This window comes from Amphibalanus amphitrite, unplaced genomic scaffold (assembly GCF_019059575.1).
Source record: "Amphibalanus amphitrite isolate SeventyFive unplaced genomic scaffold, NRLGWU_Aamphi_draft 000033F_arrow, whole genome shotgun sequence".
In the NCBI taxonomy this organism is placed as follows: domain Eukaryota; kingdom Metazoa; phylum Arthropoda; class Thecostraca; order Balanomorpha; family Balanidae; genus Amphibalanus; species Amphibalanus amphitrite.
Window position 1 is genome coordinate 1017112 of NW_024881529.1, and position 27967 is coordinate 1045078.

Sequence of the window (27967 nt, forward strand, 5' to 3'; positions counted from 1 at the left end):
TTTTGCTTTCTCTTCTATACCTCTGCTCCTGTTTGGCACGCTTTGCTCTCTGCTGTCATTTTGCCTTTACCCTGGCTCTTTCCATCTTCTTTGCTGGTTTATTCCTGTCCTGTATTTTCCTCTCCTGCCTTGCACCGTCCTGGCCTGCTCTTCTCTGTCCTGTACTACCCTTCTTGCTCTTCTCTCCCATACTGTTCTCTGTTCCATTCTACTCTGCCTTGATCCTCCCCCCGTCCTAACCCGTGCCGTCCCGTTGGCCGTCTACTGCGGCTATAGCCGGTCAGCCGGCGGTGAGGTCACCTCAGTGACCCGCCGTCCTGTCCCGGGGCGCAGCTCGTGGCGGCCGGTGCCGCTTTACGACAGCGTGTCGGGGTCATCAGTGCGGTCATTAGACCCGGTCACCGGTCATCAGACACCGGCAGACACGAGCTGCGGCACGGGGTGGACTGTTGTTCAGTGTTCGCACTGCGGTCCTGTCGCTCAGAGAAACAATCTCGTGCACGAAATGCCGAGTGCGAGCCAGGGTGTTTTATTTGATTTGGCTCACTCGCTGTGTCTGTGGTGTGTGTTTGTGACTTTGGCTGGTGCCGGCTTGGCGGGTTTTCTATTTTTGCATTCACTGTTCGGTGCTATTACAGTGGATTAGGAGTTACGTGTTGATGACGTGATATGATAATAGGGAGGAAAATGGGACTGACAGTAGCGTATTTGGTGTAAGAATGTGTCTCCTTTGTTCCGCCCAGTCATAAAAGGCAGCGCCACACACTCAGCTTTGCCTTTTTAGTGTAAGTGAACGGAAGCACGAAGTAAGAACATAAACTGATGAGGGAGTCGTGTTACCATCCAACCTCCCGGATGTTTGGAAATCGGTACTGTACAGTGTACAACTCTTAGGCGGCGCATTCTGGAACTTAGGCTGATAGCCAATGACAATATACCCGTTGAACTGTACTGAAACGAATTCTGATTGAATGATACATTACCATCGGAACAGATAAGTTCTGTTGTCGATGCCGTTTTATTTAGTTTTGTTGATAATTTGCGGCCCCTCGGCTGAAGCATCTTGTATACTTCCTACTGAAACATCAAACCGCTTTAACGGTGAAGGATTTTGCATTGCAGACATTAACCGCACTCCCATGTCCGGAATATTTTAAACGACAAACCACTTTTGCTCGGCTTTGCTGTGTGTGCACCGAAGTGTGTTTGCATGTTTGCACGGCCTATGACACCGCGGGGTAGCAGTTCCCGCGGAGGCGTGCTTTGAGTGCCGCGTCGCCTCCCGCTGTGACCGGCTGGCTGAACACAAGTGCCCGCGAGACACCAAACAGAGGGAGTTTCCGCGAACTGTGAACCTGCACGGCATCTGGCACTCATGCTCGCCACATCTCTACCAAGCCTGCCCTGCTGCTGTTTTGCTCGTGCACTAGTTCGCTTTCCTTCTGCCTCGCTGCCCGCTGCACTGATACCTTCTCCTGTCGAAGCTTGTCGCGGTGCTCCCTTCGATGTTCGGCCCAGGCCTTTTCTTGTGCTGCCTTGTTTTACACCACTGCCCTGCCTTTTCCTGATACCGAAATGTTCTCTCAGCTCCTTGAGTGCCCGCCTGGCCTATCCCCGTCCTCACCTAACGCCATTTACTCCGCCGTTTAGGTATTTTGCCCCTCGCCTGTCTTGCCACTTGCCTGGCTTACCGCTCGCCTGCTTTACCGTTCGGCTGTCTTGACGCTCGCCTGTCTTGCCGCTCGGCTGCGATGCTACCGTCCGCGCCACATGTGCGGGGTGTCGTTTGACGGATCCGCCGCCGGTGGCGCGGTGAGGTCATGTCTGGCGTCATCGCCGGTCCAAACTCGTCACATACCGCAGTACCCGGCGGGGATGGGGTCCTCAGTGGTCCAGGCCGGCTCTCGCTGCAGCGGAGGGTGGTGACCGCACGGTATGACCTGCGGAAAAGACGCGCTTTTTTCGTATAAAGCAGATTTACGACGTTTTAGTTGATTTGATAAGGTGGGTAATCGCGAGTTAGCTGGGAGTGCTTTGGCCATACTGTTAGCGTAGTAAAGTCACCGTAGTTGAGGCTAAGGACTGAAACTACATAGTAGCGGAATGATGATGTCTCTCCTTACGTGAGCGAGGTGAAACAGCACTGCTCCATTCGCGGCCGTCCTGCTCCCAGTGAGGACGGGCTTACCCGATGAGGTTAGCGTGTTCGAACATGGCTACTGGCTGCCGTGCTACCTGATCGTACATATGAGATGGCAAACAACATGCTTCATCGTGTTATTCGGAAATGAACATTGAACATGCCATTTCAGAATTGCAATAAGCACTGACTTCTTGTGGAAACACGTATTTTTTGCATGCTTGTTTTGAAGATATGATTTTCCATGGTGGAAATATTGGCAAACAGGTCCTGATTTATGAAATGCAATGCGTTTTAGATACTGAAAAGTGAGCCCTTTTGAAAAGAAAAGCTCTGTTGTCATGATTCTCTCCGCAACATTTTTTCCTTCAAGTAGGTACGCTTAAAATTCAAATACGGCATTTAATTACTTGAGAGGTATTGCTTCGTTCTATGAGTATGGCTCCTCCGAAATACCCATCTTTCAATAATTCAAATAAACTAAATAATTTAGATAAACTAGATATGCACCTGCATCTCTCAAACCTCCTTCAGGCTGCCCACCATTCCTGTACTTGTCTGCCGACCATCCTGACCGTGCCATCGGAACTGTCTCTTCACCGCCACCTGCGCGGTCCACCAGCCCGTGGGGCGGGGCGGGCGGGCCCGCGGGACGATAATTAATGACCCGCTGATGGCGACAGGTAATGACTGATCGCAGCCTTGACCCAGAGCCGTACCGACTGGAGCCGTCTCCCATTCGAGGTCATAGAACGGATCCTGCGCATGTCTCGCGCTGACAGCGTATCTCATTTTGTACGGTATTTCGATAATTTAGGGTCTTGTCCGGGCTCAAACCTAGAATTCAGGGCCATTGGCATGGGACGTTATAACTGAAGGATGGTCATCAGCCTGGCGGTAAAAGTACATACACTAAGTAAGTTGGCATATGCACTTAGTACATAAGTTCAAGTAAATGGTGACACGAAGTCAAATTTGATATTTGCTGAGGCTGCCTGTTGGAGGCGAAATAAAGGTATTTCCGCTTGTGCCACTTGCGTTCGTCCGACGTTCCCTACGTTTCCTAGTGCTTCCCGATGAGGCAAGAGGGCGAGGCGTCCGTAGCAGCAGCAACAGTGCAGTTTCGGTAGCGCCTTTCATCGGTATAGCATGTCACCCAGGTAGCACCAAGTGGCTTCACGGCCGCTGTGAATTTCAATGAAATTTATGACACCGATTTAGATACAGACATCTTCATTCTCGGAAGCAACATGTGTGCTTTATTCGTGCAGTTGTTTGTTCTTGGCAGGATCAAACACGAGCGAGGGACACCTGTTACGCATTTTCTAGAGTTTCTTATCCATCTGCACACGGATCTACAGTTGTAGTAAGCTGGTGTTACCAACTCGTAGTGATCCATACCGTCTCAGATTCGTAGAAAGACTTCACCATCGCCGCCTGCCTCCAGGCAGCAGCGCGGACGAGTCCGAACACTGAGCAGTGAACACTTTGTCAGGAGTTACGTCCCATCGCCTCGGCCCGCCCGAGTCCACTCGCTCGTTTGTCGGGCCTAATGGGCTGTTCATGGCCATCATGAGCTGCAAGCGAGTCGCGATTTTCCTAACTACGGGCGTCCAGAGACGTCTCCCGACATTTCAATGTCCACGATTATTTAGATGTGCCACTGTCGTTGAAAACATTGAGTTCTTGATGACTATGATGAACTTGTGAAGTAAGGGACTGTTGGATATTTGATTGGCTTTCCTTTAAAGTTCACTCGATATCGTGGTTATATAGATTTATGACGTGCTAACAAGACCAGTTGGCAAAACTAATGAAATGAACCCGTTCTAGTTTTGATATCTCACAGCTCATTGCCAATCCTACCTCCACACTGCCATGCTCAGTCAAGTGTTAGCTCGGTGCAAGCTCGCAACTACAGTCACAGTCCAGCCATAGCCAGTGCACCAAATACAAACACAGCTGAGCCACAGCCACTGCAACAAACCACGTTCTTATCCACAGATAGCGAAGCCACAGGTCCGCAGCCACAGTCAGAGACTCAGCAAAGCTGCGAAATTGGCATTCATCTATGCGGTTTCACGTTATGTGTAATAAACCTCTATTTTTAGATATGTCTATTTTCTGTTTACTTATGCTTCTCTTTAAGTCGTGGGCGGACTCCGGCTCATATATCGGTAATAGGTTTTCCACCATGGGTTTTTGTTTGTAATAGATTCGTTGTTTTTAAATGAATTTACCACTGTTTGGTTACTCGCTGCTACTGATAGTGATAGGTACTCGGTAACCGTGGCAAAGGTACGCAGTTGCAGCTTTTGATGTTAACCCGGCAATTGCTGGGGTATTTCGCCACCCACCGTTTGCTGGGGGGGGGGGGGGGGGGGGCGTTAAACGCCCCCAGCCGATAACTCGAGAACCAATAGGCGCAGCGAAACGCACGAGACGGCAAACGAAAGAACGCGACGAGACGCTTCAGATGAGTACTTTAACGCTGAATTTTGAGGTCACAGGTCGGGTCAAGGTCAGGTCAAACACCTGAAATCGGGCTTTCAGTAGCATGGACTTCAGGACTTTGCAATGGGCGCCTCTCGTCATAAACTCTGTCAAAACGGTGCACAATCCATCATATAAGGCCTACAAGAGTGTCAGCTCCATGTAGGGGTCAGTAAAGCATAGGTCAGGGTCAAGGTCAGGTCAACCGGGTAGGCACATATCCCCGAAAATCAAAACTGATATTCACAGCCTGTGACACATGTTTTATGGGTAATTTGGAGCGTAGAACACGATGGTGACATTCATTTTATCATATGTGTGCGTGTTTGGCTAAAAAAGTTCAATTTAAGAAATGCATGTATCATGGTCGTGAAGTAGTCACGAGAAGTTGCCAAGATTCAGTTCAAGATTATGGAAAATGCGGAACGATAATCAATAATCGAAGATAGCCATTTGATTGTTCATGGTATTGGCAGTCTAATGACGTTTACGGCATGTCTGTATGTCTATTCTGTGATTTTATATGATTTTTTGAACATATGCCGTTTTTGGCCGAAAACTCAGAAATCATGACGTCACTAAAACTTCGATATCTTAAAAATTCCCCGACCGATTTTTTTGAAACTTTGTCACAATACACTTCAATCAATTCCCTACAGGTATCCAAGATTTGGCGCGCCTGCGGCGCGCCGTTTTTATGCTATGGCCCGGCGAAAAAAGTGGGGGCGTTTAACGCCCCCCCCCCCAGCAACTCGCGGGTTAATGACATTTTTATCACAGTTCTCTGGTCCGAATAGTGTCCAGGATCGAAGCCCATCGCGACAAAGGCTCGGTGGAAGCTTGCGTTTGTGGATGGGGATGGCTATGTGGCTATGTGGAAGGTCTCTCTTTGATGGTCTATTAATTTCAACATCGGAATGGCGAACATCATCGCGTAATGCCTGCACGTCACATTTGAATTGTTGCAGCGTGCAAGAGCAGTGATTTAAGCGGTCTCAGCGTCTTTTATTCGCTAGTTAATCACAGCTGCACATGTAGCTCTTGATTCTGTATTGACATTGTACTAACGGCATGTTTCTCTGTCCGGCAGACATGTTATAACCGGGGCGGCGGCCACCACCGCCACCGACCCAGCCTCCGCCGCCTCCGCCACCGCCCACCGCCCCTGCCACCGCCACCATGGACCACAGTGTGAAGGCGATGAGCTCCCACCGTAAGGCAGCGTTCGCACGGCTTCTCAACCGGCACCGCTTCGAGAACGACGAGCTGGAGGCTCTCTACCAGCGCTACATCGTCAAGCTTCAGCGCTCTTCAATCGGCGGCGCTCTGGTGCTCTACATCCTCCTGTGCACTCTGCTGGGGGTGCTAGCGCTGGGTCACGGCGCTCCCGCGTCAGCCCCACTCGTCTACTACCTACTCATGGCGGCGCTGTTTGTCGGTCTCCTCGTATATAGCAGCACGCGCTGGATGCGTGACCCGCACCTGCTCGGCCTGTGCTACGTGCTTCTGGCGAGCAGCGCGCTCTTCTGCGTGGTCTCCCTACCGGTCAGCTTCGGCGTGCCATCGGCCGGCCGGTGGACGCTGGCTGACGGTGTGTGGCACGTGGCGTTCACGGTGTTTGTGCTGTACGCGATGCTGCCGATCCGTGTGTGGGTGACGTGCGCGGCCGGTGTGCTCCTTCCCTTGGTGCACGTGGTGGTGAGCGTCCTCTGCGTCACCGAGTTTCCGGATCAGCGCTGGCAGCAGGTCAGTCACGGGGAGAGGGGGGAAAGAGGGAGAGGGAGAGGGAGAGGGAGAGGGAAGGGGAGAGGGAGAGAGGGGAGAAGGGAGAAGGGAGAAGAAAGGAAAGGAAGGGAACTGAGAGAAGGGTCACAGAGGTAACTGACCCACACTGGCGGTAGGTCAGTACCAGTGGGGAGGGGAGGGGTGAACGGTATGGTATGTAGAGGTGGAAATGAATGTTAGTCATTAGTCAAAAATTAGTCGACTAACGTTAGTCAAGCGCTTTTTTAGTCAGTCAAAAGTCAGTCAACCAAAATATTTGTTAGTCATTAGTCAGTCATTAGTCAATGATTTTGTTGCATATTAGTCGACTAATTTGTCGTAATTCGTGAGGTGACTTAGCCCGCGCTCCACTGGGGTCGCCCCCGAACGCGCCCGACTGGGGGGGGGGGGGGTAAATTTTACCCCTCCCCCTGTTATCTCCCGAACCAGGCGTCGTAACGGCCGACATATCTTGCGCCCGCTTCGCATTGCGTTGGCCATAAAATGATTAGGGATAAAATTTGGGATCGATTGGTGTTTTTTTCCGGTGTCGATCGGACGTCTAGAAGCGCTTTGATGCGTAACTTGTAAACGGCCACAGGCTGTACTTTTAACAGTAATCGTTTCAGCCAGGCATAGAATGTCGTTGGCCCAGTGCCCACCATGGCCAACATCATTGGCGGATCCAGCCCGACGTTTTTTTTTTGGGGGGGGGGCAAATGGCCGAAATGACCCCTTTCTTTCCATGCGCCGCCACCGCCATAGGCGTAATATTAAAACTCGGGTCTTTTTTGGGGGGGGGGGCAAACGGGCTTGGGGGGGGGGGCAATGGTCCTAAATGTCCCCCCTGGATCCGCCAGTGGGCAACATCCCCAGCTGCTGATTGCACTGCTTTGTTCATTGCTGATTGCGCTCATTGTGGTCAAACATCACAGGTCACATGCTCTGAAATGCTGAATGGAACAAACACTAAAATAAAAACATGGTGTTGGTCATCGTTTATATTTCTTAGCGTATCAGCAGATTTTTATTTACGCAGTGCTAGCAAATTCCGAAATTTAGTCAAATATTAGTCAAAATCAAGAAAAGTAGCGTTATAAAAAAATAGTCATTCAATAGTCAGTCAAGCTTTTTGAGACGAAAATTTAGTCAGTCAAAAGTCAGTCAACCAAAATTGTCATTAGTCATTAGTCAGTCATTAGTCAAGATTTTGGAAAACGTTAGTCATTTCCACCTCTAATGGTATGTGTGTGTGTGGGTGGGGGGGGGGGGGGGCTGAGTGACTGAGGGGGATGGAAAAGGGAGACGTGTGACACTGACTGAGAGACGACTGGACGACAGACGTCCGTGTATCGGGATGAGGGTGCCTGTGAGCTGGCCCCCGCCTGCAAGTGGGGCCTATGTCGTGCATAACTATCTGTTCGCGGATGCTTCTAGTTTGTTCTGTGGCAAGAACCGTTCACAGTTCCCACACTTACCCTGTGCAGTGGTCTGTAGTCACGTGAAGGTGGTTATTCTGCTTATTTGTTTGGCTTGGGTCCGTGTCTCCTCTCTTCCATTTGCACACTACCTTCCGTAAGTTTTTCCGTAATATTTGATTTCCTTCTCTCACGTGGTATCACTGTGACGGTCGGTGGGGTGGACTGCGGTCTCCGTGGACGCATGTGTTTTCCCTGGCGCCTGTCGTTTGGCTTTGGCTGGAGCCCGGATGTGGTCCCATCCGGAGCCAGCTGCCGAATTTGGCAGTCTCCGGGTGGCGATCTGACGGCCACCAATCCGCCGCCGTGGTGGTGTCGGCCCGTCAAACTCGCCCATCAATCAGTCCCACCTGTCAGTGACGCGGTTTCCACCTGAGCGGCGCTCCCAGCAGGGGCGCGGGCTGTCCCCGGCCCTCTGCCGTGCTGGCCGCTGTTGCCACTTGCCTCCTCGACCAGGCCCATCGTTCGCGGGGTACCGGCCGCTGCGATAATGAAGCGGCGTGATTAGTTGGGTGCTGACTTTTCCCCCGTCGGGTGCTGACCTTTTCGGACCTAACTGAGGCAGTTTAATTGGTCGGCGGCCGGCCGCGCTGAAGTCGGTCGGAGTAATTTTTGCCTCTTCTGCCAACTCTGGTGGTGCCGAGAGAAGGTCGAACAAATCGCCGAGCGGACGGCGGTGAAGCCAGATTGATCTGACCTGCCTCAGTGGGGCGTTTGGACCGGCTTCTCCAGTGGTCGTCCACGCCACTTAGGCCCTCAGACTGCCTGACCTTGTAAGGGAGACACCACCACCCATTGACCCTCATACCAGCGTGCTAGTAAACCCCTAACGCTTTGTCTACACTCTTTACTACACCCATTATTTGTCAAGTAAAACACGGACAGATGAGGTTCGAGCAGCAGCACTCAACCAATCACTGCGGTCTTATTAGCGTCTCCAGCAGACGTTGATCGCACCCGAGACGAACGGAATGCTCACTGCACTAAATCGTGCTGAAGTCATTAAACGTCGCGTTCGACTGGAGCGTTCTAAATCGTGCCAGCTCGGCTCTATAGCTATTTACGTCTACCTTAACGCTGTCTTACATTTGGTATGCATTTCTTTGGGTCGTCTTCAAACAATATTGTACTTTTAGTCATTACTTCATTAATCATCTAAACATAGCTGGTTGGTGAGGCGTGGAAGCCGTTGCCAATTCATTTGCACCTGATATCTCTACCTGGCACAGTGACTGACAGGAACAGCTGCAGCTACGCGTTGGTGTTGACATACCTGTGTTTGAGCGAGATGGACTGCGGCGTGGTTGTGGGCCCGTGGCTGCGGGCGTGGCTGTGGCTATTGCTGTGGCTGTGGCTGTGGCTGTGGCCGTAACTGTGGATGGGTGGATAGTGCTTCGCTGACCTGTGGTTTCGACTGGGCTGAGTTGTGAGCTATAGGTTTTTTACTGGAAGTCAATTGGACTGAGATGGCACTTGGGTCGAACCTTTTTGGGCACTTGCTAGACCGGGTCGGGCCTGAGTTGCACTGACCTGCAGGACGGGGTCCCGCGTTTGGCTGGTCAGAATCCAGGCCTTGGACAGGCCTGCATGCCATCCATCTCATCAGACGCGCCGCTCGGCTGTCTACGTTGGCAGGCGGCCGCTCGCCGACAGAGCCGACAAATTAACCGGCGCACACGCGTAAACACAGGCCGGTTAGCTGGCGAGCGCCGCGACCCGGGCCGGGCGGGTGGCGGGCCGTACCGGGCGGGTGGCGGGCCGTACCAGGCGGCTGACGGGCCGTACCGGGCGGGTGGCGGGCCGTACCGGACGGCTGACGGGCCGTACCGGGCGGGTGGCGGGCCGTACCGGACGGCTGACGCGCCGTACCGGACGGGTGACGGGCCGTACCGGGCGGGCTGACGGGCCGTACAGGCCGACTGACGGGCCGTACCGGGCGACTGACGGACTGTACCGGGCGGGTGACGGGCTGGCGAGAATGTGACCCGTGGCTGACGGAAGTATGACTGCCCACCAGAGACACATGTGCGCTGTTTGTGAGCAGAGGGCGACAGTAAATGGGTATGAGTTGGCGGCGGAAGACGTGATGGGCTTTTTGAAGCATTTGAAGTTATTTCTGTACTTCATTTGACTGAGCCGTGGAGGCTCTTCTGTATTGAAGTGATGTTGCTAGCCATTTATATTCAGCAGCGATGGCCTAGTCTGTGCAATGATGCAGTTTGTTGCCTGTATTTTTAGAACCGGTTATATTTACCCTTTTCGCTGATGTATCCGGCTGCGGGTAACGCGATCTTGTGTGATTAGGAAGGAGCACTTATCGCGTCACCTTTTTTTCCTTTACGTTCAGTGAGTGTGAAAACTTCTTATCTATTTCCCGAGCTGGTGCCACGCCAGGTTCAGTGGTATACAGGAAAATAGATAACAGCTCTCGCTTCCCAGTCCTAATCGGTAGACTTTCATGGCGCCACGCTGACTTTTGCCAGTCGGTTGTAACTCTGTAAGTCACATATAAGATCAGCTGTCTGCACTGGTCTATCGGTACCGGGGGGACTGGGTGACCGTGGCTCTGCTCCCAGCTGCCACTGGGCCCGGCTGTTCTGAGGGTGGGCAGGGCCGCCCGGGCCGCCCACCACTCCCATTGTTCGCTGATGTATAATGGCGGCCCGCGCCCCACTGGAGAACCTTTTCATCTGCCGGAGATTTAGGTCAGCCTGTGACCGGTCTACAGACCAAATCAATGCTGCTACAAATCGAATGGCTTATGGTGATAGAAACAGACAAGTGAAGTCAGCTTTTATTCTTCAGATTCAGGTGATCCAATTCAGCTGCCGGTAATCAACAAGACTTGATCTTGAGCTGGTTGTTATGAAGAGCTTCTTTAGGTCGAAGGCTTAACTGCCCTCGGGTTCTGCTGTAACGCCCTTTTGAGCCGGGCGTGCCGTCTTATCGCTATTCCCACCCACTGCGAGTCAATTCCCGTCGGTCGGCTTGCTAGACACGCGATAACTCCTCCCCTTCCCACTCCTTTACCCTTCTCTCTCCTGTCTGTCTCCTCCCTCCCCTCCCCCTCCGTAGTCGCGTGCCGGTCCGCTGGCCGCGCAGTCACGACTGAATGGGACCGACGGCGAACCAGCGAACTGACGGACCAGTGGGCTAGTGGACCAGCGAACTAGTAGACCAGTGAACCGACGGACCAGTGGACTAGTGAACCGACGGACCAGTGGACCAAAGGACCGACGGACTAGTGGACCGCCAACCGTGGTCGGTCCCGGACCGTTCAGCATCGACCGGGCTAGCTGGGGCGAACCGGAGCGGGCGGGCGGACCGGGCGGGCGCGGCGGCGGGGCGAAACGGCCACTGACTGACGGCCGTATCGTTCGTTACTCCATGGCTGTGGGTCGTGGGAGGGCGGAGGGCGGTGTGCCGCCTGCCTGGCGCCACAGCGACGGCCCTGCTCGGCCGGAGGCGGGACCTATAACGGGCGGTGGTCTTCCAGGTGGGGGCACGATGGACGATATGGTACACGATGATCAGTGGTGTAACTTTCTATACTCGTACGTATGGAGGTGCAAGTGATGATCGGTGTTTGTACGAGAAGTGATCCGTCGGTTGGTTGTCCGACAGGGCAAACGGGTGGTATTCCGATTGGCCATGGTCCGATCATCCATGGCCATGGTTCGATAGGCATGGGTCCGATCGTCAGTGGTATTATGAATTATGATCATTGGTCCAATAAGAGGTGGTCCGTTGGTCGGCGGTCCAACGGAATATGATCTGACGGCCCGGTGGGTGGTCTGAAAGGAGGTGGCCCTGCCAGTCAACCTCTGACCTCCCGGATCGCGCCGCTCGTTCTGTCAGTGTTGTCAGTGACGGACGTCAGTATTAAATCCACCGGTGGAGGAGGCGAGGGAGGTGACTGGATCCAAATGCACTCATGGAACGTCGCTATGAAACAAACTGGTGAGACGTCACTGACGCACGCGCCGCCACGATCGGTAGGGAGAGACGTCAATGATGCTGATAGACCATGTTGATTTGTAATGTTTGCCAAGCTAGTAACTTTTTTCGCAGTCGAACGTCGCAGTCGCATCTAGTGACTATCTGCTGGGGGATGTCTGACAGCTACTGTCGGTGATGGACAGAATGGATAGAAATACCTATAGAATTCCATCCCATCTAAAGGTGATATTTAATACCGATTGGTTCCGTTCTAAAAGTCCACTTTTATCATCTAAACCTAATCCTGTTGTCATACTTCGGGCGCTGAATGGGAACTGATAACGCCAAAGAGCGAGCTCCTCTTCAAAGCCCGGGTTTGTGGTGTTCGATTTTTGGCTCCGGCTGCGAAAACATCGACGGTCGCGCAGCTAATGCCTCTTTATGTGTCTGTTGTGGTGGACCGGGCGATCCCGTTCGCGGCAGGCCTCGGGAGGGCTCTCACCAGAATCGCTGCTCTTCTTTCTCGAATGGCGGCGGGAGGGATCCTCCAGTAGGAGGATCGCGAGGGGGAGGGGTGCCGACCCTCATCGATCGCATACGATTGATGACAAAAGGAACAATGGCCAGTCTTGACAGTGAATTGTTCCGTGCTCCGGTTTTGTTAGCCGACGATGCCTGAATGCCATGCAAATATGCATACTTGGTACATTTTATTAGAGGTGCTTCAACAACATTTCTGACAAGGAAAACTGAGCAACGTGACTAAGTGTGCAGTTCAAGCTCTGTATTGGCTGTGCTTTTGTTTTACCTTTTCAGTCCTGACCCGTGCGGAAATAAATTGGCCTTTCGTGTTCTTTCTTCGCCCTCAGTCGAACAGAGTTTGGAAAAATGCATTGTTCAGTATTGTTTTCGTAAAAAGCTCGGGCAATGGGGTTTGGCTAAAAGGGTAAACTGGGCATTTCGCATGCTGAATGCTGCAATATGAAAATACATGTATTGCATCATGAGCACAAACATGCTAATAGATATTCAAATAAACCATCATTGTTCATGATCTAAGTACCTTTTTATCCACTTATCTATTAATCTCAAATGGAGCCACTTCCTTAGAATCTGCATATACCTAAGCTTCTGAATGGCTGCTTGGCATAGCGTACCATTTAAAAGTCAGCATGCCCTCCTGTTCTGACGCCAGTAAACCACAATTTTTCTCAGCCCACCCGGCTCCTTACGGCTGGTCTTATCAGCGAGACCTTACAGTGAAATACACCTGGCTGATGGTGAGACTGGTTTGTGCTCATAAAAATACCCCAGCATACGTACGATACGGAGTATGACTTGTAACCTTCGATATCCATATCTCCCATTAAATATCCTCGAATTGCTGCGCACCACTTCTGTGGCCAGAGTGATGTGAATTGAGCGCTGATTTATAATGATCTGATCAATTGCTGGTGGCGTGACAAGATCGCGGAAACGGATATATCCCTTGCAGCAGCTGCAGCGGCTTTGTTCCTGCCTTTTTGCGAAGTGCTGTCACACTTGGCTCCTGTCGATTGTGTAAAACGGCTTAGCACTCCAGCCGCTGACATCAACCTTGCGGTGTGTAGAGGTCTCCCTGAACCAGCCCTGGGCTCGTCGATGGGTTTAAGCAAATCGTTAATGTCACTTTCGACGGTGGCGTTATGTCTAGTCAGGATAACATCTGGCCTCCCCCATGCCGCTGATGCCGTTGCTTGTAATTAAATGGTGACTGCACTGTTGTGTCCTTCACAGCTCACACTGCCTGTCTTTCATAGTCTTCATTAAAATTGGGGAAAAAAAATATGAACGCTCCCTTTTGCGCATAGAATCAATTTACCAAGCCTTGGCCACAATGATGTTTTTCTGCACTGGCCAGCCCCCGCTTTATGTTCGGAGCTTAATTTGCGTTGGTCAGTCCTCGGCTGCTATGTTTAAATATTGCAAACCATTACGGTATGCTAGGCCGCTTGCCGCTTACCGGTACCTACATCATTTCGTCGTGACACTCTCCTGGGAATGTAGGGCTTCAAGACTCCTTCATGGGCAATTGGCATAGAGATGAACTGCCACATTGCATGGCTATGTCGAGAGCGACGCTGAACAGTGCTTGGTCACTGGCTCATCATTTTTCTGCCCTTTCTTCTTGTGTATATTTTGCATTTGTATGTTATCATGTATATTTTATATGCTTCGTTAGTCAATTTTACAAACGGAGAAATATTGATCCGTTTAGCCTCGACCTACCTTAGCCCAAAATCGGTTTGTGGTTGGTGTCGTCCTGTGAACGGCATTCAGTATGTTCTTAGGTGTTGTTTTTATCCGCTGGGACTGAGAGCGTGAGATGATGTTTTTCGTACGGTCGTCAAGTTAGATGTAAGTGAATCCTAATCTATAATCTAAGATTCGGAATCAGGCGAGCCCCTACGATTTGGACCAAACTTGGTCAGTGGATAGTACGTAACGTCCTGATTACGATGCACCCAAAATCTAAGCTCGGCCCGCCATATTTACGAAGTTACGGATGTTTGAATTTCAAGGTCGTTCGGGAGAGCCCCTACGATTTCCGTCAAAATTTGTATACGGACACTCTAGATGCTCCTCATTACGAATATCACAAAATTTAAGCTCGGCCCGCCATATTTACGAAGTTACGGAGGTTTGAATTTCAAGGTCATTTAGGTGAGCCCCTGCGATTTCCGTCAAAATTGGTACACGGACATATTACATCCTGCTCATTACAAATATCATAAAAGTTAAGCTCGGCCCGCCATATTTTTCAAGTTACGTAGTCACAAAGTTACGGAATTTCAAGGTCATTCGGAGAGCCCCTCCGATTTTCGTCAAAATTTGTATGCGGGCACATTACATGCTCCTTATTACGAATCTCATAAAAATTAGGCTCGGCCCGCACTATTTCAAAAGTTACTGAGGTTTGAATTTCAGTGAGTTTCAAACCTCATTAACTTTTGAAATAGTGCGGGCCGAGCTTAGCTTTTACGATATTCGTAATGAGGAGCATGTAATGTGTCCGCATACAAATTTTGACGAAAATCGGAGGGGCTCTCCGAATGACCTTGAAACTCCGTAACTTTGTGACTCCGTAACTTGAAAAATATGGCGGGCCGAGCTTAACTTTTATGATATTTGTAATGAGGAGGATGTAATATGTCCGTATACCAATTTTGACGGAAATCGCAGGGGCTCACCCAAATGACCTTGAAATTCAAACCTCCGTAACTTCGTAAATATGGCGGGCCGAGCTTAAATTTTGTGATATTCGTAATGAGGAGCATATAGAGTGTCCGTACACAAATTTTGACGGAAATCGCAGGGGCTCTCTCGAATGACCTTGAAATTCAAACATCCGTAACTTCGTAAATATGGCGGGCCGAGCTTAGATTTTGGGTGCATCGTAATCAGGACGTTACGTACTATCTACTGACCAAGTTTGGTCCAAATCGTAGGGGCTCACCTGATTCCGAATCTTAGATTATAGATTAGGATTCACTTACATCTAACTTGACGACCGTGTTTTTCGTACTCCAGCGTAGATGGGTAGCCAATCTGCTTCCACGGTTGACAGTGATGACATCCGTCATCTTTTTGCAAACTCGTTAAAGATTTGGGCTGTACGGGGATTCGAACCCCGGGCCTTTGGATTAGCGCTCCAATGCTCTACCTCTGAGCTATACAGACCAAGTACTTTAACGAGCTTTCTGCCAAGTTTTATGCGGATCATTCTTAGGTGTTGTTTTTATCCGCTGGGACTGAGAGCGTGAGATGATGTTTTTCGTACTCCAGCGTAGATGGGTAGCTAGTAGATGGGTGGCTACCCATCTACGCTGGAGTACGAAAAACATCATCTCACGCATTCAGTATGTGTTTGAGGTTGGCTGTGCCAGCCGCGAGAGCTGTTGGCTGTCCGCACACATCCTCTCAGCATCTGAGGCAGATGTCCTGCACTGGCCGTTTATTTTAACGACTGCTGCTGAGACGTGTTCGCCATGCCGCACATGCAGCCATCACGCTGGAACTGTGCTGCCGGCGGCAGCGAGTACCTACTGCAACATATACCGATGCTATTTGTAATATAATAACACGAAACAAAAATGATAGACGAACGCGTTTCGGCTAAATCACCGTCATCAGCGTCTAAAAGGAGAACAAGAGGCACACATCGAGCAAATATCACAGTTCAATGATGGTTTTCATTCATTTATTGACTGGCACTTCGGCCTGCACAGGTCATTTCGTGCCATTGCCCTTCATGTGATTATACATGGCACAGCAGTTTAGTACATACACTTGCATATCAATACATATAACATACACATCAACATTCAGCAATACATTTTACAGACATATGTGCGTTAGGTACAATATATGGTGTTTCATAAGTGTTCGTGAGATAAGAATTGTCATTTGCACATTGCTCATTTAGATGGAGTCGTAGAGGTTTGTAGCTCTCAAGAAAGTAAAAACCAAATTTAACAACACAGGGTTATCATTGCCAAGCAGCGTACTAAGAGCAAAATTAATATTGTTCAATTGGCAGTGGTGTTGGAGAGCGTGTCTCTGTTGTCTATATTTTGGGCATTGCAGAAGCACATGCGAGACTGTGATATGCTCATCGCAGATGTCACATCTTGGTCGGGGGTTTTGAGAAAAAAGGTGAGAGTGTGTCAAGTATGTGTGCCCTATTCTAAGCCTGCATAGTTTCTTCTCCTCTTGTCTATTGTTTCTACATGAGGAGCGCCAAGCTTTAGTGACAGGTTTAATCGTGTGCAGCTGTGTCGTTGATGTGTCCGCCTGCCACTGTGCCTGCCAGTGGCTAAAGACCTTTCGCCGGATGTCCGATTTAATAGACTCAAAAGTAAGCGGCACGTCTGTAATTATGTCTAATGAAAGTGACTGTTTTGCATAGAGGTCCACGAGCTCGTTCCCTCGGATACCACAATGACTGGGAATCCAAAGAAAATTTATTTCAAAACCTGTGTTGTGTAGCTCTCGATGTAGGTTACGAATATCAACTTGTAAATGGTGTGAATATGGCGGGGCTACTATCGATTGCAAGGCAGACTTAGAGTCTGAACAGATTATGACATTTCGTGTTTGAGATTGTACAACCACTTTTAGCGCAAGATATATAGCATGCAGTTCCGCTATAAACACTGACGTTTCGTCTGGTAGCCGGCATTGAATCTTGTAGCGATTTACAAGTACGGCATTTCCGGTGTTGCTACCCATCTTTGATCCATCCGTGTAAATGAAAAGGGAGTTGGGATTTCCAGCCTGTATCTGGTAAAACTCCTGCTGAACCTCGTCATCAGTAACGGTAGATTTTGCCTCTCTCAAAAGGTAGGAGAGTCGAATGGGAGGAAGATCCCACGGAGGAGTGGCTAGCGCTGGCATGGGCGTGGTTTGCGGGAAAACAAATTGAACCTGGGAAGCAAACGAGGTGATTCGAGACGCAATAGTAGGGGCCGTTCTCCTTCGACTCGGGGGCGAAGAGTTACCGTAAGGAGTGGGAAGCATTCTAACTGCAGCTTGGCTGGGGTGGGTTTGATACAAATTGACACGAGCTGCATAGCGCAGAGTTTGTTCTATGCGTCTTATATGAAGGGGCATTACACCCGAATCAATTTGGAGAGAGACAACGGGAGATGTTCTCATAGCTCCTAGTGCTATCCTCAAGAAGGCGTTTTGCTGCGCTTCAAGTGTGTTCAAAGGTGATGCATTGGCACTTGCATAAACTATGCAGCCATATTCGATAATTGGTAAGACGAGGGTTCTATATAATTGTAATAGGGTCACCCGATCAGCACCGAAAGTGGAGCCGGCGATGCATCTAAATAAGTTTAGACGCTTCGAACACTTAGACTTCACGTACTGAATATGATCCTTAAAGGACAGACGAGAATCAAACATCATTCCTAGAAACTTGAATGAGTGCATGAAAGGTATATCATTCCCCGAGAGTGTTAGTTTGAGGTTTGATGGAGGGTTTATGATTCTCTTACTAAAAATCATAACAGCAGATTTCGGCGCAGAGAACTGAAATCCATATCTCAATGATGGTTTTGATTTTTACATACACTTTTAAACAAGCATGTGACAATGTGGTTACATTTCCTTTGATAAAGAGAAAATATCCTAAAAGAATCCTAAGTGAATAGCCACATTGTACAGTTTACACAGGTGTTGCACAATTCATATGTGGATGTTTAAAATGAGCTATTTGTAATGAGTTAGCATATGAATGAAAGGTTGAGGCTCTGTTGTAGGTACTTTGCCTATGCATGCTCTTCTAGTTTGTTCGCCAATGTAACTGTTACGACAGGTTGAATCTGCTGCCATCGGATTAGCTCATGGTTTGGTTAGGTATGAATTTTAATAGTTTTCCATTGTTAACGTTCTTTGTTTTCCGAACTGCATTTAGGTATCCGTTATCCACTGCCCGTTAGAGCGCAGGTCGATGTCAGCGGAGGCTGCAGCGGTGTATCATTGTGCTTACGGCGTCGTGTCAGAGGCGATGTCGGCACCGGATGATTGATGCCACTGAAACATAATGACAATGACGCCATAAACAGAGACTGAACTACGAAGGATGGGTGCCAACCGTGTGGTTTCAAGTCTTTTCCCGTGTATGAGACGACTATGTTGAAATCGTGCTTTCATTTTTGGTTTGCTAAAGCCATACCGATCTATATTAAAGGTAGTGTGCCACCTTTGAAAGATTTCCCATTTTATTTTTCCTAGGATAAGAAGCTTCTGTTTTTACCTAATATCGCAAAAAAAATCAAAAATGGGCCTGGAATAGTGCCTTTTTCGCCTAAAAGTTTTTCGGTTTTTAGATATGTATAACAACTGTAGTGGGCTCACCTGCAAACAGGCGTCGGGCAACAATCGCGAATGCGGCGCACTTGTGACAATAAGCAAAGGTCATTATAGTGTTACGACCATACGACGTACGGGAATGAGTTATCAGCTGTCTAATCGTAGACAACACAATGTCGAGCCTTAAACTGTAAGCCCGTATTGGTATTGTTTCTTTTATTTGGCTGTCGAACATTATTTATGGTTTGAAATATGATTTTATGTAAAATAATTGATATGAAAAAGCCGTCTTATAAGTTATGACCCCATTTCACCACACGCAAGTGGCAGAAATGACAATGATCAGCTGACGCATTTTTCTTGGCCGAAGTCAGAGCGCGCGGCCCGACGCACCACGCGTATTTGGAAATTCCGACCTCGACGAGCATCAGAAGCCACCTAACAGGCGTGTTCGAAACCGCAGGAGATGATGATGAACGGGTTTATCGAAACTTGATTGGATGAGCATATCGGTAATAGCGATTTCAGTGTGTGCATTTATTGTTCATAGTGGTGTGAAATGTGGTTGGGGTACGACCGACAACCCGTCGGGGCGAATTTCGCACTGGGGTACTCAAAATTTGAAGAATTTAAGACGTTTCCATGAGTTTTGAAGGTGTGGATAAGTTCTAAAAATCCGGTTCTCCTTATCTGGGCCATTAACTCCATACGGTCCAAGAAAGCTGGCACACTACCTTTAATGGAAAAGATGCTAAAACGAATTTAGAATAAGCATTTGAGGTAACGGCAGAGTCTTATGGTGATGTTTTTGGCGGTTTCTCTTTGAATTAATTTATGCTTAATGCGATTTTTGTAGCTAACTTATCATACAAATCGTCTTCATATCAAATTGTTTTGTACAGTTGACATAAATGCTCCGTTTCCTGCTGCTCCATCGAATCTCGTAGCCGAAAACCTATCTGCGTGTGGTCTGCCCGTAGCGCCGTCCTAATTGACACCTGTCCAGATAGCATTGGCAGACAGTGCATACACAAACACCGATGGAAATGGTTTGACTGGCCCGGCGCCAGTCTTCTCGAACCCATGTCACCATCTCCCTGCACCGCCGAGCCGCGTCGGCTGCTCATTTTGTGATGTCGAGCTCGATCTTTTGCTCGGAAACTGGTTCTGAAAACTGCCGAGTCGTGTCAGCTGTTCGTTCTGCGATGAGGTGTCGTGATCTGTCGGGAGAACATTGTAACTCCTTCAGTGAATGTTGGTCATTTCACACCTTATGTACATTTTGACCATCGTTCGATTGCAATTATGTGAATGTGTGGCATCAGGAAGACGTCTTCTTATACTGTGATATCCTTTCTGACCTGAAACTGCCGTGAGACCGGTGTCTGACATCTAAGATCCATGATACCCCTTTGGTGCCAATCTCTTACTACTGCGGTGAACCCCCAAACCTTTTTTGATCACTGCTTGCCTGTCGATCAACACTGAAACCAGTGTTCGCTGTTCAACTTGGGTTCCTAGTGGCTGTTTGAGTCCCAACAGGCAACGCTGACGCGTTCAGCTCCTGTGTTGATGCATCCTCTGTTGATAGTTCTGTATCCCACCGTGCTCCCTCAGTTATTCGTTTATCTCAGCTCTTTCACATCTCGCCCAATCCACTTTGACTCATCGCGCCTCCTCAGTAACCTGCACCCCTCCTTCTTGATGACCTACACCCCACCCCCTCAGTGACCTGCACTCTGCTCTCTCAGTGACCTACACCCCACCCCCTCAGTGACCTGCACTCTGCTCTCTCAGTGATCTGCACCCCACCTCCTCAGTGACCTGCACCCTGCTCTCTCAGTCACTTGCACTCTGCTCTCTCAGTGACCTGCAACCTGCTCCCTCAGAGGCTAGAACCCACCCAGATCCTCCGGTGAGTGGTGACCCACTGGACCGACTTTGCCACTATCATCAGCCTGTTCCGCCGCTGCTGGGTCACGACCGTCACCACATCTCGGCAACACCGACGCCATTGACGCGTCATCCAGACACCCGGGTAAACAGAGCATGCCGCGAGATAGGCCCGGCGAGACGGGAAGGGCGGTCGTGGAGAAGGTGGGGGGGGGGGGGGTGAGATGGAAGGGTGCGGCGGGGAGGCGAGGGAGAAGTGCAGTGCGTTGGGATGGAATGGAATGGGGTGGAATGGAATGGGATGGTTTGGGACGGGATGGGATGGGATAGGATGGGATAGGATAGGATAGGATAGGATAGGATAGGATAGGATAGGGAGTGGGGAGAGAATGGGGTAAGCTCTGGCTACAGGGCAAGCTCTCAAAGCCCTGGGTCGGCAGGATGGAGGTAGCCACCCATTCTGCTACGCACGTGTCCTGAATGACGGAGGTCGGCCACCGGGATCGGGTCTGACGCCACCGTCCTTCACCCATGTTACCTGACAGCCATGTCTGACAGACATGGTCTGTCATCGGTCACCTGGCACATCGATCTGCCACTGGTCGCCTCCGCCAGCTCCTGACCGTTCAGTCTATCATACAGGCGCGTCGGACGACACTGTCTCGCCAATATTACTGTGTCCATCGTCGTTCCATTCCAAGCGACTGAACTCATCAGCTTGCGTGTCACGGCTGACCCTAGCATGAGTTACCCCTCCGCGAGCGTCACCGCGCCAGGAAGTGCCGCGCCGCTGCTCGTCGCGCTGCGGCGCTGCTCGCCGCGACTTTCTCCGGCGTCGGACGGCGGTTTTTGCGGCGCGATGTTTTGATCCCTTCCTGCCGGCGGCAGCGGCGCGGCGGCTCCGGGGGCGGTGCCGACAGACGAAAACAGTCTGCTGGTGGCGGCATGGCGTCGGTCGGCGCTGGAACGTTGGATGGTCCGTCGGCTGGTCTGTCGGCTGGTCCAGATTATCGGCTTGTCTCGATTGTTGCGGTCCATGTGGTCCGCTCACTGGTCCTCTGGCTGCCGACTCGCCTACATGTTATGAAGTATAGAATTGTCTATGGTATGAACTCTCGGCAGGTCAAATTGTCGGCTGTCGGCTGGTCAGTGGTCATCCGTCGGCTGGTCTAAACTCCAAACTGCCAGCTGATCTTGAATCGTAGACTTGTCTGTGTGGTCCAAATAGTCGGCTGGTCTCTTCTTTTGGTCGACCCGGACGTCGACTGGTCCGGACCGTCGACCGCCGTCGGTCCGGACCGTCGCGTCGGCCGGCGCTCCGTCACGCGTGGCCGGGTCCGGCGGCGCGTGAAGCAGTCATGAGCGAGGAGTCTGCTGATGTTGGAGGGCGTCCAACGCGTAGATTGTGGGCTTGTGTGTCTGTTTGGAGTCGAGTGACGGAGACACCAAACAGTGATTTACTGTTTCCGCCGCCGCGCTAGGACAAATTTCCCGTGATTGACCTGGGCTATTTTATTGATGTTTGTGTCCGATGCAATATAGAACCGAAGCCTCGAACCAATTCGTATTAGCTGACAGATTTTGAACCAAGGTGCCATAATAGACCTCAATCAAGCTTGGCCAATGATTGCATCAGATTGAGTGGGAATTCTAGGAATGTAATAAATTATTGGGACTTCGATAACTTGGTGCAATATCACAGAAACACAAATAAACTACTTCGCCTGCCACCGTAGCACTCTGACGTAGTTTTTTTTTCGATTTAGCACCTAATTGACTTTCAGCATGCGGGACAAGTTTCTTGAGCTGACATAGACATTGGCTAGCTTATGACTTAGGACATACGATAATTTAATCAGACAAATGACGGCGTAGCTTTTGTATTCCGTTCCTGAGTCTGCCCACGGTAGCGCTTTGCTCGGTCTTGCCGTTCGCCGGTCGTGCCTTCCCTGGCAGTGGCTCAATTGCCGTAATATACCGCGGGACATCGCCATTCCGAGTAGTTCTTACGGAACGAGGAGGCACTCGAGCTGTCTCACTCGGCTCTAGTGCCGGTGGTAGGCGCCTCCGTGTTACTGTCGCTAGTGTGTGCTAGGGACATGGGTGGTGTATGTTGGAGGTAACTGGTGTATGTATTAGAGATGCCACTTTTGAGCCCGCGAACCCGCTTTCTGCGGGTTTTCAAAACCCGCAGGGTTTTTGGCGGGTTCGAGAAGCAAAACTTGTCGTGTGGCGGGTATTTGGCGGTCAGACTTGAGAACCTTTAAATTTTTTTTATTTTTTATATGCAAAACACAATGCCAAGTGCATTTGCTCAGGTTAACAATACAATATTGAGCAAAACAACTTTTAAAACAGAACCAAATATAAAAATATATCATGGAAGCACATTTCAAATGCAAAACTGAAAACAACCAGCAATAGCATCCACAGTCTAGCAATGACCAAACCAGGGTACAAGCAACAAACTACAAAGCTTAAATAAATGCTGATGAAAGCATTCCATAAAACATAAAAGAACCTGAAAACAAACTTATACGGGAATCTGAACTGAGGTCCATGTGCAGTGTGCACTAGATATACATTATGGAAGAACCCAGACTTAAATGAGATGTTGAAAATCAGAGCAAATACCACATGTTACTTTATTTGCGTCTGGTCGGCATAAAAAAGAGCTATCAGCTAAACAAAATTTGATGCAAATTTATTGATTAACTATCCTACTCTATGTTCTGTCCCACCCTATATTACGAAAATAGCACACCAATTACCCTTACTGTAACCAAAAATCAAAATATTTACTGGCATGCGGCCCAAACATAACGCAATACGAGAAAGGACCAGGCGGAGAGCATCAAGACCATCTATAAAATTATTACATTTAATTTAGTATTTACTGTCTCTTTATTTCTTAACCGGTGATTAACCTCTGAATTGTAAAACTTAAGCTGTTGTGTAAAATAATTTTATCAGAATGGCACATGAATATGCATTATATAACGGTGTTTTCGCAACAAGTTCGCACTAACTACGGCTGCAATAATTTAGTCGCTGTAACATTCCTTGCAATCAGCTGTTGGTGACGTTTCTGACGCATGTTTTTTCAGAAATGCGTGGTTCATTTCATTGGTGGTTAGTTGGTTTTTGCTGGGATTTTGCATGACTTGTTTTATGTGTAGATCGACTGGATGCTCATTATTCACCGTGTCACTATTTATTTTTAACTGGAAATCGCATATCTTTTTATATCAACATTCATTTTGATAGCAATATCATTCCAGAAGCCTAACATTGAGAGGGAGCCAGAGTGAAATTTTGATCCTCAGCCAATGCTGAAGGGTAAGGTGAGAGAAAGATTTTACTGAACTCTTTTCAGAAAGGAATTTCAAATGTATTGATGCATTATTCATTTTCCACTATCCAGTGTGCAGGGGAAAGTGGGTGTATTGCGCCCTCCTAACCAATTGCGCCCACCAACATTCCCACGGATTCAATGGCATGTTTTGAATTTTGTGTTCGAAAACATTATTTTCCCCACTGGATAGTTCCTTTTATGGCCCAAGCTCCCCGATGAAGCCAATCAGCAAGGCTCATTACGCCATCAAAGATGTAACGGCGTTTTCTTAGCTTTTTTGCAGTGTTTTGAACCGTCGGCTATAAAAATGTGTGATATTTGTGTGATTTTCAGAGTGATATTTAGAAAGAAAACCCCTTTTTCATTATATTTCACTAAAACAGTTATTTTCCTTCAACATCTTTATGATAACTTCCACGCTTTAATTAAAAAGTACCTTAATTTTAATTGCGCCCATGGCAATTGCGCCAGGGGGGGCGCAAATAGAATAATGGTGTAGCTATTGTATATCACGACAGCATGAATGCATCATTAACTGATTGCAATAAAGAAGGAGTTTAATGTCAAGCAGGGGAGCAGCCCGCTGTCGTCAGTCCGCAAATTATTTCTCTCGTCAAACTTATAATGCAGCTGCCATTTAGGCTACGAACTTGTGTAATTGACAAAATACGACATTTTCAACATGGACTCAGGCGTGAGAGGTGACAGCTATGATAAAAAAGCAAAAACTGATGTCATAAAACTGTCGAAACAATAAAAATTATTAATTTTAAGAGAAACGATTGGAAATATAACCGTATAGGCGCATACGTTCACATATATCTAGTCGGTTACAGTAAACCACTGGCGGTCCCAGGGGGGGGGGGGGGGGGCACGGGGGCCATGGCCCCCCCTTTGGTGCTGAAAGGTGGGGCCATACTATCTTTTGGCCCCACCTTTCAGATCGAACAAAAGTCCTAGAAAGCTTTTTGTATGTTTCATTTTCTTTCTTGCGCCATCAAAGGACGTAAATTTCACTCATGGAGTGGGCTCAGTTTCGCATTCTGTCAATTTGGCGGTCAGCGTCGCTGACACCGATTCACGAGTATGGCCGGATCTGATATGGAATATCAGCGTGGGTTTACTTGAGGCTCTCGTAGGCCCAGCAATGGCTGGCATGAGACCCTCTTCGGCAGTGCCGGGTGGGCCCTGCCAAATGAGCGTGGCTCTTCGACATGCTAAAGTAAGACCTCATGGGTTGATGCTGTGCACCTCAGAAGCCCGGTGGTGACGCCGTATGCTGGCTTGGTTTCTTAAGGATTAGCGTGGGACCTCCAGGGCCTGCATAGAGTTTGCATGAGCTAGTAGGTATGCAATCTCAGAGGCCTGTGTGTAATGTGTACACAGTGGCGGTCGCGGGGGGGGGGGACATCAGGGCCATGCCCCCAAAGGCCAATAAAGGGGGCTATCATATCATTTGCCCCCCTCAAACAACCGATGGGCCCCCATAGGTGTATGGGGCCCTGGCCCTTATTCGATCGTCACGAGGCCTAAAAAAAACACTCCCAGCTATCAATATAGCTCCCACACCGGTCTTTGAGTGTCCTACACTGACCTCTGAGGGAACTTCAGTGGCGGTCAAGCGCCCATGTTGGCCGCTTAGAGCCCACATCGACCTGAAGCCCCACATCTGGCCTATGATGGCCCCTAACCGTCCTCAGGGGCCCCAACCGGCGTCTGAGCGTCTCACACCGGTCTCTGGTGGCCTTATTTCTGTCTCTGGCGTCCCAAGACGAACCTTTAGGTGCCAATGAGGCCCCGCACTGGCTGCTAAAGACCTGATGCCGGCCTCTAAGGGCCTGCATTGGCCTCTGAGGAAGGCCCATCTTGGCCTTTGAGGGCCCTCTGCTAGCCTCTGGGGTCCAACGACGGCTCATGCCGGTCTTTTAGAGCCCCACGCTGACCTCTGAGGGCCCCATGTTGGCCTGTAATGAGTAAGGACCCACATTAGCCTCTGAGAGCCCAACTCGGTATCTGATGGTCTCAAACTACTGGCCTTTGCAGTTTGCAGGCCCTGTATTGGTCTCTGAGGGCCTTAAACTGGCCTCTAAGTGAAAACATACATATGCATGGGCTTCTGAAGCTCAGAGGGCTTACGCAGACTCCTGCACAGCCTTACGTTGGTCTTGATCGAGATCACTTTACGTCCTGATGGTCCCGCGTAGATTCCCTCATATTTCGACGTCAGGACCCCATGAGCCGTTGTGGGTCCTGGGGCTGGCAGAGACTGATGAAGTCCTCAGGGCTCAGGGCCAGTCTTCTTAGCATGAAGACTAGGCATTTGAGTGAGCCCCAATAGAGCCGTTGCGAAGCCCACAGGAGTCGCGCGCGGCCCTCAGATGCCAATTTTGAAAGCCAGGAACCTTTGGTCACCAGAGGTCGGTGTACCTAGCTTCTCTCTCCCGCCGCCACACAACTACTCGTATATGGGTAAATGTCATAGTCTGAAAATGCTCTCTGGGTTTCACATGCTTGTTCAAAGCAAGAGGTAGGTATCTGTACTTTTCCGAATTGTTTTATACTGGTAAGGTAAGGTCATGAATCCGCGTGCCCGACCTTCCAGTAAATGCTACACCGATCCGTCGCCATGGTGCAGTGGCCCGACCGGTGGAAACACCGTGGGACGAGAAATGGTAGGTACTGGTGATTTTGCCTTAAATTGAGCTTAAAGATTCCACGCAAGAACGAGATGAATGAAGCATAAGTATGGCCAACTGCGCGGCGCCTCGCGGGCATAAAAAATGAGCCGATCACCCTCCGGTGACGGATAAATGTTATGTCCCGCGAGTGTGAGTTTGGCCCCCCCCTTTTGCTAGCGGCTGCGACCGCCAGTGCAGTAAACGTTTTCGTTGCACTTTTACAAGCGTATGAACACATGTAAAGTTATCTACCTGGGCAAAAAACATCGCGATTTACACCTACATTTATTATTTAACCAGCGTGAATAACATTATGAATGTTAAAGTAAGCCGCAATGACATTAGACTGCCGGGATGTACGCATTCCGTCTCATTCGCTTAGCCTTGTTAAAGTATAGGGCGCAATTGGGTTCTAATTGCGCCATCCCCCTGGCGCAATTTACAGCAGTTGTTGGCAAATGCGCCCTTTTACATGTTTCTGAAAAAGCAGCTGTCAGAAGCAAACGAAACATTCTTAATTGATCGGGAGGCTCTTAAATCGTAGCCAATGAGTTCCTCTTTGAAATGGTCACCAATGCATGCTTATGTCTCCAGCGGTTTTCTTACAATTAGCGTTTTTCCTTAAGGTGGCGCAATTCACCCTCCTTCCCCCACTTCCTGAGGACTTAGCATAGCAATTTCAAGTCCTTACTATTTGATTGGCTGTTTTTCTGCACAGCAATGAAGCAAGTAAGGTTTATATAGCTCTAGCATTGACCCAGTTGTATTTTTTTCTTCCAAAAGCAGGTTTTTGAAATTGCGGGTTTTTTGCGGGTTTGGCTCAGCCAAAATCAGCTTGCGGGTAGTTGTGGTTGGGCAAGGGGTAGCTGCGGGGCGGGGCGGGTAATGAAATTGCAAATTTGTGGCATCTCTAGTATGTATGTAAGGGACATGGGCTGGTGTAGCTGTCGGGACAACTGTGTGTTCTGGGACTGTTGCTGATGTTTTAAAGGCACAGCCTACGTATTTTCCACGGCTGTATTCTGATTTCTGAGATCAATTGCTGATATGTTCCGGAAACAACTGACGTGCTCTGGTGCCGGTGACTGCAGACTGATATGTTCTGTGACGGTGGCTGAGGTTGTTCTGGACTCTGGAGACAACTGATGTGTCCTGGTGATGGTGGCTGATGTGTTCTGGAGACAGCTGGTAGTTATAGATGCAACTGATGTGCTCTGGGAACAACTCATCTGTTCTGGAGACAGTGGACAGTGGCTGTTGTGTTTTGGCGATGATGACTGATGTGCTTTGTGACAGTGGCTGATGTGCTCCGGTGACGGCAGCTGATGTAGCTGGGGACAGTAGATGACACCTGATGCAGTGTCCA

At 49.4% G+C, this 27967-nt stretch overlaps 1 protein-coding gene across 6 annotated transcripts in view; it reads left to right on the plus strand.

Annotated features, from left to right (window-relative positions):
* Positions 1-27967, plus strand: part of LOC122369233 (Ca(2+)/calmodulin-responsive adenylate cyclase-like) — a 144293-nt gene that overhangs the window by 12424 nt on the left and 103902 nt on the right. For all 6 annotated transcript variants that reach the window (XM_043343808.1, XM_043343834.1, XM_043343817.1 and 3 more), the window contains exon 2: positions 5724-6379. In XM_043343808.1, the coding sequence (XP_043199743.1) occupies positions 5813-6379 (567 nt within the window). In that variant the 5' untranslated portion in view covers positions 5724-5812. The remainder of the gene's footprint in view (positions 1-5723; positions 6380-27967) is intronic.